This window comes from Moschus berezovskii, chromosome X, assembly GCF_049115385.1.
Source record: "Moschus berezovskii isolate FMDL1 chromosome X, NW_MosBer_1.0, whole genome shotgun sequence".
Lineage (NCBI taxonomy): Eukaryota > Metazoa > Chordata > Mammalia > Artiodactyla > Moschidae > Moschus > Moschus berezovskii.
Window position 1 is genome coordinate 110489096 of NC_142488.1, and position 19863 is coordinate 110508958.

The following is a 19863-nucleotide window of genomic DNA, read 5'->3' on the forward strand; positions in this document are numbered from 1 at the left end:
CCAAAGAAGACATACAGATGGACAATAAACCCATGAAAAAATGCTTAATACCACTCATTCTCAGAGAAATGCAAATCAAAACTTTAATGAGTTATCACCTCACACCAGTCAGAATTATTAAGAAATCTAAAAATAATAAATGCTGGAGAGGATGTGGAGAGAAGGGAACCTTCTTGCACAGTTGGTGGCAATGTAAATTGATATAGCCATTATGGAAAACAGTAAGGAGATTTCTTAAAAAAAAAAATGGAACTGTCATATGGCCCAGCACTCCCACTACTGGGCATATACCCTGAGAAAACCATAATTCAAAAGACACATGTACCCTAGTGTCCATTGCAGGACTATTTATGGGAGCTAGGATATGGAAGCAACCTAGATGTCCAGAGACAGATGAATGGATAAAGAAGTTGTGATACATATATACACAATGGAATATTACTCAGCCATTAAAAGGAACAAACTTGAGTCAGTTCTACTGAGGTGGATGAACCTAGAGCCTATTATACAGAGTGAATTAATTCAGAAAAAGAAAAACAAATATCATATATAAATGCATATATATGGAATCTAGAAAAATGGTACTGATGAACCTATTTGCAGGGCTGGAATAGAGACACAGATATAGAGAATGGACTTGTGGACACAGTGGGGGAAGGAGAGGGTGGGTCGAATCGAAAGAGTAGCACTGAAACATATATATTACCATGTGTAACACAGACAACTAGTAGGAAATGGCTGCATGATGCTAGGAGTCCAGCCCAGAACTCTGGGAGGGGTGAGGGTGGGATGGAGGCTCAAGAGGGAGGTGACATATGTATACTTATGGCTGATTCACGCTGCTATACAGTAGAAACCAATACAACATTGTAAACCAATTATCTTCCACTTAAAATTTTTTTAAAAAACCACACTGAGATATCACCTCACATCTATTAGTATGGCTACTATCAAGACGACAAGAGAGAAAAGAAGACAATTTTTATCCATTGATCCATTGTTCAGTATGAAAAGGCAAAATGATAGGATACTGAAAGATGAACACCCCAGGTCGGTAGGTGACCATATACTACTGGAAATCAGTGGAGAAATAACTCCAGAAAGAATGAAGGGATGGAGCCAAAGCAAAAACAACACCCAGTTGTGGATGTGACTGGTGATAGAAGCAAGGTCCGATGCTGTAAAGAGCAATATTGCATAGGAACCTGAAATGTTAGGTCCGTGAATCAAGGCAAATTGGAAGTGGTCAAACAGGAGATGGCAAGAGTGAACGTCGACATTCTAGGAATCAGCAAACTAAAATGGACTGGAACGGGTGAATTTAACTCAGATGACCATTATATCTACTACTGTCGGCAGGAATCCCTTAGAAGAAATGGAGTAGCCATCATGGTCAACAAAAGAGTCTGAAATGCAGTACTTGGATGCAATCTCAAAAACGAAAGAATGATCTCTGTTCGTTTGCAAGGCAAACCATTCAATATCACGGTAATCCAAGCTTATGCCCCAACCAGTAACGCTGAAGAAGCTGAAGTTGAACGGTTCTATGAAGACCTACAAGACCTTCTAGAACTAACACCCCAAAAAGATGTCCTTTTCATTATAAGGGACTGGAATGCAAAAGTAGGAAGTCAAGAAACACGTGGAGTAACAGGCAAATTTGGCCTTGAGTACAGAATGAAGCAGGGCAAAGGCTAATAGAGTTCTGCCAAGAGAACGCACTGATCATAGCAAACACCCTCTTCCAACAACACAAGAGAAGACTCTACACATGGACATCACCAGATGGTCAACACCAAAATCAGACTGATTATATTCTTTGCAGCCAAAGATGGAGAAGCTCTATACAGTCAGCAAAAACAAGACTGTGGCTCAGATCATGAACTCCTTATTGCCAAATTCAGACTTAGTTTGAAGAAAGTAGGGAAAACCACTAGACCATTCAGGTATGACCTAAATCAAATCCCTTATACAGTGGAAATGACAAATAGATTTAAGGGACTAGATCTGATAGAGTGCCTGATGAACTATAGACGGAGGTTTGTGACATGGTACAGGAGACAGGGATCAAGACCATCCCTATGGAAAAGAAATGCAAAAAAGCCAAATGGCTGTCTGAAAAGGCCTTACAAATAGCTGTGAAAAGAAGAGAAGCGAAAAGCAAAGGAGAATAGGAAAGATACAAGCATCTGAATGCAGAGTTCCAAAGAATAGCAAGAAGAGATAAGAAAGCCTTCCTCAGCGATCAATGCAAAGAAATAGAGGAAAACAACAGAATGGGAAAGACTAGAGATCTCTTCAAGAAAATTAGAGATACCAAGGGAACATTTCATGCAAAGATGGGCTCGATAAAGGACAGAAATGGTATGGACCTAACAGAAGCAGAAGATATTAAGACGAGGTGGCAAGAATACACAGAAGAATTGTACAAAAAAGATCTTCACGACCCAGATAATCACGATGGTGTGATCACTCACCTAGAGCCAGACATCCTGGAATGTGAAGTCAAGTAGGTCTTAGGAAGCATCATTACCAACAAAGCTACTGGAGACGATGGAATTCCAGTTGAGCTGGAATCCTCTTTCATCCTGAAAGATGATGCTGTGAAAGTGCTGCACTCAATATGTCAGCAAATTTGGAAAACTCAGCAGTGGACACAGGACTGGAAAAGGTCAGTTTTCATTCCAATCCCTAAGAAAGGCAATGCCAAAGAATGCTCAAACTACCGCACAATTGCACTCATCTCACACGCTAGTAAAGTCATGCTCAAAATTCTCCAAGCCAGGCTTCAGCAATACGTGAACTGTGAACTTCCAGATGTTCAAGCTGGATTTAGAAAAGGCAGAGGAACCAGAGATCAAATTGCCAACATCCTCTGGATCATGGAAAAAGCAATAGAGTTCCAGAAAAACATTTATTTCTGCTTTATTGACTATGCCAAAGCCTTTGTGTGGATCACAATAAACTGTGGAACATTCTGAAAGAGATGGGAATCCCAGACCACCTGACCTCCATCCTGAGAAACCTGTATGCAGGTCAGGAAGCAACAGTTAGAACTGGACATGGAACAACAGACTGGTTCCAAATAGGAAAAGGAGTATGTCAAGGCTGTATATTGTCACCCTGCTTATTTAACTTATATGCAGAGTACATCATGAGAAACACTGGGCTGGAAGAAGCACAAGCTGGAATCAAGATTGCTGGGAGAAATATCAACAACCTCAGATATGCAGATGACACCACGCTTATGGCAGAAAATGAAGAGGAAATAAAAAGCCTCTTGATGAAAGTGAAAGAGCAGAGTGAAAAAGCTGACTTAAAGCTCAACATTCAGGAAACTAAGATCATGGCATCTGGTCCCATCACTTCATGGGAAATAGATGGGGAAACAGTGGAAACAGTGTCAGACTTTATTTTTGGGGCTCCAAAATCACTGCAGATGCTGATTGCAGCCATGAAATTAAAAGACGCTTACTCCTTGGAAGGAAACTTATGACCAACCTAGATAGCATATTAAAAAGCAGAGACATTACTTTGCCAACAAAGGTCTGTCTAGTCAAGGCTATGGTTTTTCCAGTGGTCATGTATGGATGTGAGAGTTGGACTGTGAAGAAAGTTGAGTGCAGAAGAATTGATGCTTTTGAACTGTGGTGTTGGAGAAGACTCTTGAGAGTCCCTTGGACTGCAAGGAGATCCAACCAGTTCCGCCTAAAGGAGATCAGTCCTGGGTATTCATTGGAAGGACTGATGCTAAAGCTGAAACTTCAATACTTTGGCCACCTCATGCGACGAGTTGACTCATTGGAAAAGACCCTCATGCTGGGAGGGATTGGGGGCAGAAGGAGAAGGGGACAACAGAGGATGAAATGGCTGGATGGCATCACCGACTCGATGGACATGAGTTTGGATGGACTCCGGGAGTTGGTGATGGACAGGGAGGCCTGGCGTTCTGTGATTCATGGGGTCGCAAAGAGTCGGACACGACTGAGCGACTGAACTGAACTGAACTGATCCGTTGTTCAATATTGGATTGTTTCCATGTCTTGGCTGTTGTGAATGGTGCCACAATGGACACAGGAGTGCAGATATCTCTTGAATATCCTGTTTTCATTTCTTTTGCAATATGTACTCAGAGGCAGGACTGCTGTATCATATGGTAGTTCTATTTTTTATTTTGAAGATTGTTTTCCATGATGGTTGAGCCACCAGCGGTGCACAGGTATTCCTTTTTCTTTACCTTTGTGAACACTTGATTTCTCTTTTTGGAAACAATATAAGGTGTCTATCCACAGATGAATGGATATAAAAGTGTCCAGTAAAGTAATTATATTCCATTAAAAAAATAAAAGTCATTCCAGCAAAAAACAAAGTCACTAACAGTCTAAAGTAATTTCAGCAGTGCCTGTGATTTCATAACCAATAGAAATTACCAATATTTTTTGTTTCCTATTACAATTGTTGCAAATATCTCAAAATAGCATTTATAATCATGACGTCTAAATTATAATGGTTATTAGACCTGTATATAGCTATTGTTATTTCAGAGATTAGTAGAGAAGGACACAGATTACTATATCACAATTTTAAAATATTTTGGTAACTGTATTTTTTTGGTGGGCTTCCCTAGTAGCTCAGCTGGTAAAGAATCCCCCTGTAATGGTTCAATTCCTGGGTCAGGAAGATGCCCTGGAGAAGGGATAGGCAACCCACTCCAGTATTCTTCAGCTTCCCTGGTGGCTCAGCTAGTAAAGAATCCGCCTGCAATGCAGGAGACCTGGGTTTGACCTCTGGGTTGGGAAGATTCCCTGGATAAGGAATAGGCTACCCACTCCATTATTCTGGCCTGGAGAATTCCATGGACTGTAGAGTTGATATATTTTAGGCAAGTTATTCTGATCCCAGAGGCCTCACTGGTTTAAGGGACCAATAGCACAAACAAGCCCAGTTTAGACACTATTTCTTATTCATTTCAGATGGTGATATGTATTATGAAGACAATAAAATAGGATAATGGGATAAAAAGTAGCTGAGGGCTCAGCTACTTTAAATACAGTGATCAGGGAAGGCTTCTCTGAGGATGTGGCGCTTGAGCTGCAAGGATGCGAATGACAGTCATAAGAGAACCTGGGAGAAGAGAATTCCAGGCAGAAGGAAAACAAATTCAATGGTCCTGAGGCAGAAACAAGCCTGACAAATTTGAGCAAGAGAATTAGGGAATGAGGAAGAGCAATATACTGTTCACAATTGCCCAAAGGTGGAAACAACTCAAAAGTCCATCAACTGATAAAATGTGGAATATCATACAATGGAATATTACTCAGCCATGAGTAATATTACTTTTCAGCCATGAAAAGGAAGAAAATTCAGATACATGCTGCCACATGGATGAACCTTGAAAACATTATGCTAAGTGAAAGAAGCTAATCACAAAAGGACAAATAGTATATGATTTCACTTCTATGAAGTACTGCTGCTGCTGTTAGTTGCTCAGTCGAGTCCAACTCCCTGTGACCCCATGGACCGCAGCCTGCCAGGCTCCTTCAACTATTCTATGAGGTACTAGAGTAGTCAAATTCACAGAGACAGGAAGGAGAATAATAACTGGGAGCTGAGAGGAAAGGGTAATGGGAAGTTATTGTTTAATGTGTTTCCTTTGGGGATGATGAGAATGTTTGGGAACTAAACAAAGGTAGTGATTGTACAACACTGTGAATTTATTAGATGCCACTAAATTTGCTCACTTTAAAATAGTTAATTTTATGTTATGTGACTTTCACTTCAAGAAACACGAAAATAATAAGAGATGAAGCAAGTGAGGTAATGGAGACAGATCACATAAGGTCTTGTGGGTAAGATTATAGTAAGGGTTTTTTTTTTATTTACTGTGAATAGGGTCTTCTGTTCCATACTGCTTTCTAATTGGTTGTTGTCAGATAAGAAGTTGTCTATGACTTTCTGAATATTTATTTTGAAATTAGCTACCTTGTCTTTAAGTTGATTATATTGGATTTTGTAAATAAAGATATTACAGAAAAAAACAGTTTTATCTTTCAATTGTTTTCTTTCTTGATAATGTTAATCAGTCCCTTCTTGAAATACTGTCCCTTGGCTTCACTGCCACCATTAGCTCCTACCTCTATAAGAACTCTTCTTTCTCCCTCACCTTAGCTTCAATTCTTGGCCTGTCTCTGAGGTTCCATCCTGGACCATCTTTTGTGGTCATTCTGCACATCACAGGCACATTAGCCCTGCCTGGTCCCGTTCACTGCCATGGCCTCAGTTACCACTGCCTCCTATCACACTTCGTAGATACCCAGAAGTCACCCCAGTCTCCCTCTCCCACATGCCAGCCCTCTGTGCAAACACAGCTATCAGAAGCTCCCCTGCTGGAAACCCAGAAAACCTGGCCACAAACATCATACTCAAACAGTACCATGTCAGGCATCAAATCCAAGATACCACAAGGTCAGGTCTCCTGGAACAGTGCTCAGAGTGACAACACCTCATTTACCCCATCCTTCCAATCACCTCTTTCCTCTACATTCATCGCTATTCTGCTCTCTCCTCGTGGACTCACTATCCCTCCAAACTAGGTCCACTGTGCCCTCTGAAACTCCTGAGCCATGGTGAACAAAACTCCCAAACTGGCAGCACTAGCATCATCAGCAGGCTTGTTAGAAATGGAGGCTCTCCAGTCTCCAACCCAGACCCACAGGATGGGAATCTGTATCTTATTAAGAGCCACAGTGGCTCATGTGCTACTTTAAAGTCTGAGAAGTAGCATATGCCATCTTCCTCTTCATAGAACCTGCCTATCTCTTCATGTTACTGGAAACCTAATTCTCTCCTGAGGACCCCACTGCCTAGCAGCCCCCTCCTATGTAGGCTCCTCATTCTCCCCCAACCTGTCTATGCTGGGCTCAGTGCGGTGGGCATCCAGGCAGACTCTGAGCACTCCTAGACCATCCCTCCTCTACCTCTGCGTAAAACAACACTCTCCATTTGAGACCTGTTCCATCCTCTTCTGGAGGTGCCTGACCCAGTCTTTCTTCCTGTTCCGGGTGACTGCAGAGTGCTTGTGGACAAGCCATCAGCCTTCAGCCTCTTTATTCCTTGATGACCTCAACTTCCCCAACCTCCAGACCCTTCCACTTCAGCCACCTCCACACCGGACCATTTGCCAGGTCAGCCCCACCCAAGACAGCCTCTAACACTCCACTCTGACTGCTGCCGCACAGCTTCCCAGCTCTCCTATGTCTCTGATGGACCTAAATTTGATCTTTCACCTCATAGAATCCTCTGGTACCTTGGTCTCTCCATTATCTTACAGGCTATCAGCCCTTCATGGCCTCATCTTCTTCTTGGCCTGGGCTGACCCCCTAATCAATGGCCCCAAACACTCTTTTATCAACTCCTCTCCCATTGCACCCTCCTTGCCTGGCTGAACTGCTGGACTGGATACATTTCAGTATCTTCCCTCTGCTCCTAGACCACTGCCGCTGAAGTTGACTAGAAGCAATCACAAAACGTGGGGTCTTGGCGCCCAAATTCCTGGCCTCCAACTTCACATATGCCTTTAAAACAATATGACATCCCTTTGCTTGGGTTCAATTGGCTCCTTCCCACGGCTTTCACTGACCAGGCCAAACTGTCCCCACTTTTCTCAAGCTCCAAAACTCATCTGTGACCCTCCCCTCTCACAGGACAGTGTCACCTTCTACTTTATCAACACAATCAAGGTCCCCAGGCTCATACTACCCCAGCCTGCCTCACTCCCTCCCCTTCTCTGTGCCCTCCAGTCTCCAAGGACAAAGCATCCCTCATCCTGGTCAAGGTCCATCCGCCCCTATGCATTTGATCTCATTCCTTTCAGGCTCCTTTGAGAACCTGCTATCTATCAGCTTCTCACCTCCTACTGATCACTCCCCCTCCCTGAAACCTAGGAACAGGCTTACATCTTCCCTCGTCTCAAAAAAAAAAAAAAAAAGATCTTTCTTCAGCCAGTCCTCCTCAACCACACATTTCTCTCCAACTACAGCCCTGTGTCTTCTCTTTCCTTACCAGCCAAGTATCTCTTTTGCACCTACAGGGCCTGACATATAACAGGCGCCCATAAATATTTAGTGCATGGATGGAGATGTTTTTTGAAAAGAACAATCTACTCATTTATTGATTTATTTTTACTTCCTCTTCATTCCTCAACACATTGTAGACTGGTTTCCACCCTCACCAGCATCCTAGTTAACACACTCAAAGGATACTTTGGGGATTTTTGTTGTTGTTGTTTGAAGTACAGTTGATTTGTTGTGTTCGCTTCAGGTGTACAGCAAATGAATCAGTTATGTATATATATGTGTGCACTTCAGTTGTGTCTGACTCTTTGCAACCCTATGGACTGAGCCTGTCAGGTTCCTCTGTCCATGGGATTCTCCAGGTAAGAATACCGGAGTGGGTTGCCATTTCCTTCCCCAGAGGATCTTCCCTACCCAGGGATTGAACCCACATCTCCTGCGCCTCCTGCATTGGCAGGCAGGTTCTTTACCATTTAGCGCCACCTGGGAAGCCATATATAGATATAGTTATAGATACAGATGGGCTTCCCTGGTGGCTCAGAGGTTAAAGTGTCTGCCTGGAATGCAGGAGACCCAGGTTCGATCCCTGGGTTGGGAAGATCCCCTGGAGAAGGAAATGGCAACCCACTCCAGTACTCTTGCCTGGAGAATCCCATGGAGGGAGGAGCCTGATAGGCTACAGTCCATGGGGTTGCAAAGAGTCGGGCACGACTGAGAGACTTCACGATAGATACAGATATATATTCTTTTTAAGATCGTTTCCATTATAGGTTATAACAAGATATTGAATATAGTTTCCTGTGCTATACAGTAGGTCCTTGTTTATTTTATATAGTGTGTATCTGTTAATCCCAAACTCCTAATTTATCCTTCTTTGATGACCATAAATTTGTTTTATATGTCTGTGAGTTGGATATTTTTAGATTTTGAAATTTTATTTATTTATTTTGGCTGTGCAGGGTCTTCATTGCTGTGTGGGCTCTTTTCCAGTTGTGGAGAACAGAGGGCTACTCTCTAGTTGCGGTGCTCGAGCTTTCTCATTGTGGTGGCTTCTCTTGCAGAGCACAGGCTCAGCAGTTGTGGTGCAGGGCTTACTTGCCCCAAGGCATGTGAGATCTTCCCTGATCAGGGATCGAATGGTGTCTCCTGCATTGGCAGGCAGATTCTTTACCACTGAGTCACCAGGGAAGCCCCTATTTTAGGTTTTAAATGATGAAAAGTTAAGAGGTGTTTATTTTTCCCATCAGTGTTTATATTGATTCATCATTCATTCAACAAATGTGTACTGAATACCCACTATAAGACAGCTGGCTACCTAGTACTCATCTTGCAAAACTTGAAAACTTAGCCCAGTCATTCCTGATCACCTCCTCTCCCCTTTCTGCAGCCGCCAAACTATATACTCCCACCACCAGGCTTGATTGCCTGTTCCCACAGTGCTTCTCCACACATCTGTTCCTGTACTTACCATATTATGTAGAATTTGTACACATATATTTGCCCCTTCTACTAAACTGTGAGTTCCTTAATTAGAGATTATGCCTTATTCCTTAGTATTCCTGGCCCTTCACACTGTACCTGGCACACAGTGGTGGTTTACTCACTAAGTCATGTCCAACTCTTGCAATCCCATGGACTGTAGCCCACCAGGCTCCTCTGTCCATGGGATTGTCCAAGCAGAAATACTGGAATGGGTTGCCATCTCCTTCTCCAGGCACACAGTAGACATTCAGAATTTTATAACCTGAACTAGATCCCCCATGTCAACTGGTTACTATGTCTTCTGAATTCTTTCTCTTACATCGGCCTCTTCCTGTCTATCCTTGAAGTTTCTGCTCCTGTTCAAGCCCTTTTCATCTCTTCCATTCTCATAAAACTCACCCATGACCTCCCTGCCTCCCTCTGGATGCTGCTTTATCTTTTTCCCAGCTCAGAAGAGCTTTTTAAAGGAGGAGCCTACACCCACTGTGTAGACTACACCCCCTGTTAGAGAAGGCAATGGCACCCCACTCCAGTACTCTTGCCTGGAAAATCCCATGGACAGTGGAGCCGGGTAGGCTACAATCCATGGGGTCGCGAAGAGTCGGACACGACTGAGGGACTTCACTTTCCTTTCACTATCATGCCCACTGTATCTGCTTCCTTTAAAATGTTTTCAATTTTTAAAAAATTTATTCATAATCATGCAAGAAATACGTGTACTTAATCTACCATTCTCAGAGGTAACTACTATTTTTAATTTGATTATTCATACAGACTTTTTTCTGTGTCTCTATAAACAGCAAGAGGGGCGGGGAGGGAAGGAGCGGGGGAGAAAGGGAGAAAGGTTTGTTTTATTGGGAAGGGGTAGATTTATACAAATGGCATCATGATCTGTGTATCATTCTTCAACTTCTTGTTTTCACATAGCAGCCTGTTTATGTGAGTATGTATGGATCTAACTCGTTCCTTTACGTGGCCAAGTACAGGTCCATGGTATGGAGGTACTATAGCTCATTTAGTTGCCCTCTTGGTGGAAATTTATACTGCTTAAAATTTTTCTCATTCCATAACCAATGATACAGTGAACATCCTTTCTGTGGGCCTTTTATGAACATGTGCAATCATTTCTCTAGGCTGTATACCTAAAGATGGACCTGCTGGATCATAAGATACTCGCATTTCTTTTTTTTCATTTTTTATTTTGTTTGGAAACAAGAGTTCTTTTAGAGTGAAATGTTTTGATGGTTAAAGAATAATTCATTTTGAGACTTAAAAACTTGATATCTACTGACTTAAAAAATTTTTTTTCTGTTCTGGGTCTTCGCTGCTGCATGGGCTTTTCTGTAGTTGCGGAGAGCGGGGGTTACTCTCTAGCTGGGCTTCTCATTGTGGTGGCTTCTCTTGTTGCGGAGCACAGGCTCTAGGGCATGTGGGCTTCAGTAGTTGCAGCTCTCAGGATCTCGAGCACAGGCTCAATAGTTGTGGCACACAGGCTTAGGTGCTCTGCAGCATGTGGGATCTTCCCGACCCAGGGATCAAACCCGAGTCTCCTGCATTGGCAGGCAGATTCTTTACCACTGAGCCACCAGGGAAGCTTTGATACCTATTGATATTGATGGCTGTATTAGTCAGGGCTCTCCAGAGAAACAAAATCGATAGGATGTATATTTATATATAGAGAGAGATTTATTTTAAGGAATTAGTTTATCACATTTAAAATTTTAATAGATACTGTCACATTTACCCTTTAAAAAATCTGTATCAATTTACACTCCCAGCAAGATGAATGAAATTAGCTGGTATTGGAAAACTCAGCAGTGGCCACAAGACTGGAAAAGGTCAGTTTTCATTCCAATCCCAAAGTAAGACAATGCCAAAGAATGCTCAAACTACCGCACAATTGCACTCATCTCACACGCTAGTCGAGTCATGCTCAAAATTCTCCAAACCAGGCTTCAGCAGTATGTGAACTGTGAACTTCCAGATGTTCAAGCTGGTTTTAGAAAAGGCAGAGGAACCAGAGATCAAATTGCCAACATCCACTGGATCATGGAAAAAGCAAGGGAGTTCCAGAAAAACATTTATTTCTGCTTTATTGACTATGCCAAAGCCTTTGACTGTGTGAAAAACAATAAACCGTGGAAAATTCTGAAAGAGATGGGAATACCAGACCACCTGACCTGCCTTTTGAGAAACCTGTATGTATGTCAAGAAGCAACAGTTAGAACTGGACATGGAACAACAGACTGGTTCCAAATAGGAAAAGGAGTACGTCAAGGCTGTATATTGTCACCCTGCTTATTTAACTTATATGCAGAGTACATCATGAGGAACACTGGGCTGGAAGAAGCACAAGCTGGAATCAAGATTGCTGGGAGAAATATCAGTAACCTCAGATATGCAGATGATACCACCCTTATGGCAGAAAGTGAAGAGGAACTAAAAAGCCTCTTGATGAAAGTGAAAGAGAGTGAAAAAGTTGGCTTAAAGCTCAACATTCAGAAAACTAAGATCATGGTATCTGGTCCCATCACTTCATGGCAAATAGATGGGGAAACAGTGTCAGACTTTATTTTTTGGGGCTCCAAAATCACTGCAGCCATGAAATTAAGACGCTTACTCCTTGGAAGGAAAGTTATGACCAACCTAGACAGCATATTAAAAAGCAGAGACATTACTTTGCCAACAAAGGTCCGTCTAGTCAAGGCTATCGTTTTTCCAGTGGTCATGTACGGATGTGAGAGTTGGACTGTGAAGAAAGCTGAGAAGCTGAGCGCCGAAGAATTGATGCTTTTGAACTGTGGTGTTGGAGAAGACTCTTGAGAGCCCCTTGGTCTGCAAGGAGATCCAACCAGTCTATTCTAAAGGAGATCAGTCCTGGGTGTTCATTGGAAGGACTGATGCTAAAGCTGAAACTCCAATACTTTGGCCACCTCATGAGAAGAGTTGACTCACTGGAAAAGACTCTGATGCTGGGAAGGATTGGGGGCAGGAAGAGAAGGGGACAGTAGAGGATGAGATGGCTGGATGGCATCACCAACTCGATGGACATGAGTTTGCGTGATCTCCGGGAGTTGGTGATGGACAGGGAGGCCTGGTGTGCTGTGATTCATGGGGTCGCAAATAGTCGCACACGACTGAGCAACTGAACTGAACTGAACTGAATGGATATTGTATTTTTATGTTTTATTTTTGCAAATCTGATTGATGAAAAAAATACTTCATTGTTTCATTTCACATTTCCCTGATCACTGAAGAAGTTGAATGACCATCATTTTATAGTTTGATGGTCTATTTACATTTCCCCTTCTGTCAACTACTTGTTTCTCACTGAATTGCAGAAGCTCTTTTTACATTTCAGAAAAACACTGTCTGCTATATGAAAAAGTGAAAGAGAAAGTCACTCAGTTGTGTCCGACTCTTTGCAACCCCATGGACTATAGCCTGCCAGGCTCCTCTGTCTATGGAATTCTCCAGGCCAGAATACCAGAGTGGGTAGCTGTTCCCTTCTCCAGGGGCTCTTCCCAACCCAGGGATCAATGTCTGCTATATAGGTTCCAAATATTTTCTCCCCATCTGTAGTTTGGTTTTGCTTTTGCTTATCATATCTTTCAGTAGACTACTGACTGAAAAAATGCACAACCTAAAAGCTGAGAATTATGTTTTATCTGGTGGACAAAACTGAGAACTTAAGCCTAGAAGACACCTTCTCAGCTCTAAGGGACTGCTCTGAAGAGGTAACAGAGGAGACAAGATATCCAGCAGGTTTTGCAACAAAATCCAGGTAGTCAGACCATCAAAAGACTGCTGCTAAAGAAAACCAGACATCTCAAGTTAATGAGTGCAGTGCTTTTCTATTTTGGGGAAGGGGCAAGAGTCTGGCGGGGCTCATTGAAATCATGCCTTTGACAGGCATCTTAATTGTCCAGGGCCAGTGTTCTGCTTTTCTCCATCCATCCTGAGTCCCCTTGGAATGCACTATTGTGGGTGGCCTCACTGGACGCTGCCTCGATGCAACATCCTTTGTTTATTGATAAGGCAGGCGACATTTTTCATCCACAAGACAAAGGTTTGGTTTTGCTTAATTTTTAACGAATTTAAATATCAGTCTTCTCTGACTTCTGGATTTTGCATCACAACTAGAAAGGCCTTCTCTACCCTCCAAAGTTACAAAAATATTCTCCTATGTTTTCTCCTCGTATTTTTAGAAATTGTTTTTAATCCAACTGGAATCTATTTTGGGAACTGGTACTTGTGTGGGAGGGTCTCGTCTTATTTTTTCCTGATGGATGACCTATTTCCCCAGCACATTTTCTTGAATAGTCCATTCTTTTCCTTGCTAATGACAAATGCTAAATTCTCACAGAAACAGGAATTTGATCTTGGACTCATTTTTCTGTTCAATTGCTCCTTTTGCTATTCTGATATTTGCTGTACTTCCTTATCTCCCATTCACTCATGGCTAACTAGTTTCACCCACAATACCCCTGGAATTATTATTCTTAAGTGTATTTATTAATGACCTCCATTCATGTTGCCAAACCTAATGAATATTTTTCCTTTTTTTTTTTTTTTGGCCACACCAAACAGTTATGTGGGATCTTTAGTTTCCCGACCAAGGATGGAACTTGTTGCCTCTGCAGTGGAAGCTCAGAGTCTTAGCCACTGGACCACCAGGGAAATCCCAATATTTTTCAGCTTTTATCTTCCTGGACACTATTTATCATATCCTCCCATACACTACATGATACAACTCTCCCTTGATTCTCCTACCAATAAAAGTCATGATCATAACAATATCTTCTGTTCATTAGTTACCCTGCGCCAGGCACTGTTTAAGCATTTCCTACACGTGGAGTAAGCCTCACTCATCACCCTCTGGGTAGATATTAGTATTATCATCATCTCCCCTTTACAGAAAACTGAGGCATAAAGAATTTAAGTGCCAGACTTCCCTGGTGGTCCAGTGGTTAAAAACCCGTCTGCCAATGCAGGAGACATGGGTTTGATCCCTGGTCCAGGAAGATTCCATATGCCTGTAAGCTGCCAACTACTGAGCCTGCGCTCTGAAGCCTGTGCTCTGCAACAAGAGAAGCCACCACAAGATAGTAGACCCCGCTTACCGCAACTAGAGAAAGCCTGCGCTCAGCAGAGCCAGCACTGCCAAAAATAATTACAAAAAAGAATTTAAGTGCCAAGTTGTCGTGTAGGCCTGACAGTTGTAACTCGCATTTTTTGTAACTCAAGTGCCTGATTTAAGCTTTGATTTCAGAAGCATCCACTTCAATAAGCCATTACTTCAAGGACAGCTATCTCGAATAAACACATTGCCAGAAAGATAAGGAACCAGCCTTCCCCACACCCTCACCCCTCCACCCCAGGCTTCTTTGTTTTAAAGATCTTGGTGAATTTCTAAAATTGACCATTTAAGCCACTTGTTTTCTCTCTCACGTTTTAAATTCACCAACAAAGAGCAAGCCTGCAAAACTACAGGCCACCCACCCTTATCCACCTTTGCTCCAGGGAAATCAGAACCCCCGGCCCAGGTCCTTTCTCCCTTTCTCTACCCTTGACCCTGACCTTGTTGTGTGGCCCCAGGTATGCCTTCTCCCTTGCAGGACCTGTGAGTAATAAACCCCTTTTCCCCTTCAAGTTGCCTGATGGTTATTACTCAGGGTATCTTGCAATCATAAGAACCACACAACTGGTTATGGATAGACAGGCTGAGAACAGAACAAAACACATCCCGTGCCACATCCCTGAATTAATAGGCAGCAGGATGGGGCCAAACCCAGCTCTGTCAGAGCCCAAAGCCTAGGTTCCTAAGCACACCTCTTTTTCCAGCCTGTGCTGTCTCCCCCTCCCGTTCCTTTTGCTCCAGCATCTTTCAAATGGTGGCCTTCCCATTTCCATTTCCCGTGGGTATATATTTAGGAATGCTATTGCTGGCTTTTATGACAAGCTTGTGTTTAACGTCTGACGAGACTCCCACACTCTTTTCCGAAGTGTCTGTACCATTTACCTTCCCGCCAGCAGTGTCATGAGGGTTCTGATTTCTCCACATCCTCACCAATACTTGTTTTCTGTTTTTTGGTTATAGCCATTCTAGTGGGCGTGAAGTGATAAATTGTTGTGGCTTTGATTTGCATTTCTTGAATGGCTAATGATGTTGAGCATCTTTTGATGCTTTTATGAATCATGCATGTATATTCTTTGGTGAAATGTGTATTCAGATCTTTTGCTCACTTGTTTAATTGCTCACTTGTTGTCTTATTTTGGGAATGCAAGCTTTCTTAAAATACTCTGGTTACAAGTCCTTTATAAGACATATAATTTGCAAATGTTTTCTCCCTGTCTGTGACATGTCTTTTCAATTCCTTAATAGTGTGAATCTTTTTAATTTTAATGCAGTCCAGTTTATGGTTCTTTTTCTTAAACAGTAGTGGCTTTCCCCAGGCTCCAGCCTTCGGCCCTGCTCTCCTCAGTTTACCTCTGCATCCGGGGTAAAGCAGGGCTTTCTGATGCTCTATTTCAGCGCAGCTGCACTTACCTATCTATGCCCTCATGGCCTTGTCAGAATGGAGAGAACATGGCTTTTTGTTACAAATCCCTGGAACTCACTCTACTCCTGTTCCCCAGCCCATTTCCCGGAGACTTCTCATTTCTACTTATTCGAGTTTGTGTTATTTGATATAAGCATGTATCATACTTATAATTAGGAAAAACAGTAAGCATACTAAAAATATAAAAGAAGCAGATGAGCCTCTAAGGGGTTCTATCAGTTCAGCCCTCCCAAACCATCACTATCCAGACATTTTCCAAAATTAGGCATGTCAGACGTATGTTACTGAGAACCGTAAGATATTTAATTGAGGAGATGCTGAGCAATCTGCAGCTGAGATTAATCACTCATATTGTGACCCAAATATCCCCTTTCCCCCAGGGTTTAATTTACTCTCCCCCAAACAAGATTAGCACAATAAGCAAGCTTATAAAAAGCAGAGGTGTCCTTCGTCTAGAATTTCAAATGGAAAACAGAATTCGGTTCAAATCTTAAGGAGCTAAATATATCTATTCATTATAAGGAAATGAGTGTGGCTGTTGTTATTTTAAGGGAAAAATAGAAAAATTGGGGATACAAATTTGCTAAGAAGCAAGGGGATTCTCAAAGGATGAGCAGACACTTTGCTCAAAATGATGAATGACCTTTTCTGCAAAGAGCAGAAAAGCACATGGGGTCACATGTGCTTTTTAGTGAAATGCAGATGGTGTCTGACCCCTCCCTACCTCAACCCAGCCATCATCCTGTCCTCATCTGAGCCTTGCTCCAGCCCTCCCTGGCACACCATTTTCAACTGCCCACGGCCTCTCCTCCCGCCTCTTTGCTTATTCCAGCTCAGTCTCTTTCCAGGATGTCTTTTCCTCCATCTGCTGACTTAACATCCCCAGGCTTTTGTTTTTAGCTCAGTGTTCACCTCACTCCACTCCACTCCCTGGATGATCTTACGTATGTCTGCGGCTGGAACAGAGTTCCTCTACCTTGATAACCCAAGTCTTTTGCCAGCACAGACCCTTTCCTCACCTCGAAACCCTGCACATTCAGCTGCCAACTGATGGAGGGCGCCTCCTCTCTCAACAGGCCACAGGCATCTCAGGCTCACCGTGTCCAAAACAGAGCTGGTTCTTTTTAAACCTGGTTTTGTTTGAGTTCCTCTTACTGAATGCCACCACCATCTGTCCACTCTCCAAAGCCAGAAATCTCAGCCTTATTCTAGGTTCTTCTTTTGCCTTCCCGACCTCACACCAAACCTCTACCAAGTCCTCTTGCGTTTACCTACTCAACAGTTACCCCATCTGTCTCCTCTTCCCTGTTTCACCACTGGCCTCCATCAAATTGGTCTAACAGTCTCCTAGTTGGTCTTCCTGCTCTCCAGCCCATGTCCATACTATCCCAAAGCCCCTTCTTCAAAGGCCAATCCAACCACATCGTTCTACTTTATAGAGCTTTACAATGGCCCCAAATCCACATATTCTATTAACCATCCATGATCCGGCCCCTTCTTACCTCTTCAGGCTCATCTCCCCTCACTTTTCCCCCAGCTCACGCCAAGCACCAGCCCAGGGACAGAGTGGCTATCATGGGGACCTAAGCTTATATGATTTGAAGGGCCCTCCAAGAAAGAGCAAACACCACAATGACCAGAAATTAGTTCCAGGGCTTTGGAGGGGCATGGGCAACTGAGGGTCCTGAAACAATCTTCACGAGCTTCACCCCTGGTCTAGCCAAACAGAACAAGTGCAGTCCCCTAGAGCATGCCATGGTCTTCCACAGCCCTTGCCTTCATACAAGCTGTTGTCCCTCCCTGGAATGCCCTTTCCAAACTTCCCTTGTCTGTCCAGCAAAATCGTTCACCCTTCAAAGGCCAGGTCAGGCACACCTCCTCTGTGCAGGCCTCCCTGAACACCCCTCTCCCTACCCCCTTCCCCACCCCACACCCTGCCCTGAGTGGAGCTGACTGTTCTCTCCTTCCCTCTTATTGTAACATTGTACCCTGTCCTTTACAGAGGAGGTCACGCTCAAAGGAACTTGTTGATTTAAGACCAGGCTTCCCCGTGACCGCCTCGAGGTCAGAGACAAGGTCATTCCTCTTTAGATTGTTAGAGCATGGCAGTACCTGGCACAAGGTAGGAACTCAATAAATGGTTGCTGAATGAAGGAGAAAGACATCCTCCTTTCATCAGAGCATGTGGCGTAGAGCACTGAAATAGACAGGAACCCCGGGGGAAGGTGGTGCTAGTGAGATCTCTGCTGACAGCCTGCATCATCTGACAGGTCTGGCAAGAACCCGGTGGCGAGCTCCTCCCCGTGGGCTTCCCACCCGCCTCCCCACTCCATTGCTTCCCTTACCTGTCCTCCTTGTTGATCTGGTCCCCGAAGCCCACCGTGCTAACAATTGTCAGCTTTAGCCCCACGTTGCTCTCTTGAAGGTCATAGGTATTGGACCGGAGCTGGACACCCGGCTGTGTGTGGGTGGCTGGCTCCCCCTCGAACTTGGTGTTGAACAGGGTGTCCATGAGGGTGGACTTGCCCAAACCTGTCTCTCCTGAAAAATGAAAGAATGAATAGTGATGCATTCACGCATATTTTGCATGTATATTCACTGACATGGGAGAATATACACTGTAAGACACTAAGTGAAGAGCACCTAGAACCAGATGGACTAGGTGATCTCAGTTAAGTGAAAAAGAGTCTAAGGAACTGCAGCAACGTGTCAGCAGTAGTCATCTCAGGATAGTGGAATGGGGGTAATTTTCCTTTTAGTCTTCATATTTTTGTACTACTTGAAAATTGAGCATGCATTGTTTTTACACTCAGAAAAAGAAACCGTGTTAAAAAGTGGTGATGGAGAGGCAGAGTCATGCCTAGGAAAAGACTGGAAGGGCATACAGTGCACTCTTACCAAACGGTCATGTCTGGCTGGTGGGGTTGTGTGTGGTTTTCCCTTCCTTCTTTATGCTTTTCTCTATTGTCCCAGTTTTCTACAAGGAACTTGTATAGCTTTCATAAGAAAAATTTAAGGGCTATCTTCAAGTTTAAAAGAAGGGACAGAAGTCCCTCCTCAAATAAATATCCTCTCCTCTCAGCACCCCTCCATTCCCTGCCAGCCCCTGACAGCAGGGGATGCACATCCCAGTGGGGAGACCATTTTTAGCTAATGGGGAGGGAATTCAGCAGGCCACAAATTATCCTTCCCTTTAGATTTCAAACAAGCCAGTCATTTGTTTGTTTAACTAACAGGCTTCAGGATACTAATAAATTCAACCACTGGAATTTCAAAGTCTTGGCTTTCACAGTAGGGAGTGGGGGCAGGGCTGTGGGGACTGGTGAAGGTTCTTGGAGGTTATTCCTGAGAGCCCAGAGCCGCAACGGATGTTAAGCCACTGCCAGGAGCCAAGGACTGCACGTGGGAGACCTGGGCTGCCCTATCATCACCCCTCTGTTCCCCTCCCCTGCTCCCATCCCTTGAGATGTAAGAACTGACAGGTCTTCCCAGTGGGGAGCAGGGGGCAGTGGGTTTGCCCTGGGCAAATCCTGGCCTGACAAGTCCCTTTCCCTGTGACTGACAGCACTATCTCCAGGGGAGTCCAGGGCTGGGGTTATAGCTGCTCAACCCATAAATGGTCCATCTCTCCTCCACCCTCTGGGTGTGTTTAGCTTTGCAGCTTGCAAACCTCTTTCATCCCGAATAATGAGCTATGAATACAGGAGGTGCTTTTAAAAATATCTGTCTCTCACAGACATGGAACA

At 43.6% G+C, this 19863-nt stretch overlaps 1 protein-coding gene and 1 non-coding gene across 5 annotated transcripts in view; one reads left to right on the plus strand and one right to left on the minus strand.

Annotated features, from left to right (window-relative positions):
- SEPTIN6 (septin 6) overlaps positions 1–19863 on the minus strand; it is a 79683-nt gene that overhangs the window by 34397 nt on the left and 25423 nt on the right. For all 4 annotated transcript variants that reach the window (XM_055438155.2, XM_088834082.1, XM_055438152.2 and 1 more), the window contains exon 3: positions 18463–18658. In XM_055438155.2, coding sequence (XP_055294130.1) covers positions 18463–18658 — 196 coding nt within the window. The remainder of the gene's footprint in view (positions 1–18462; positions 18659–19863) is intronic.
- TRNAS-GGA (transfer RNA serine (anticodon GGA)) lies at positions 8599–8670 on the plus strand. Its single transcript has one exon. It is a non-coding gene; the product is annotated as a tRNA-Ser (tRNA).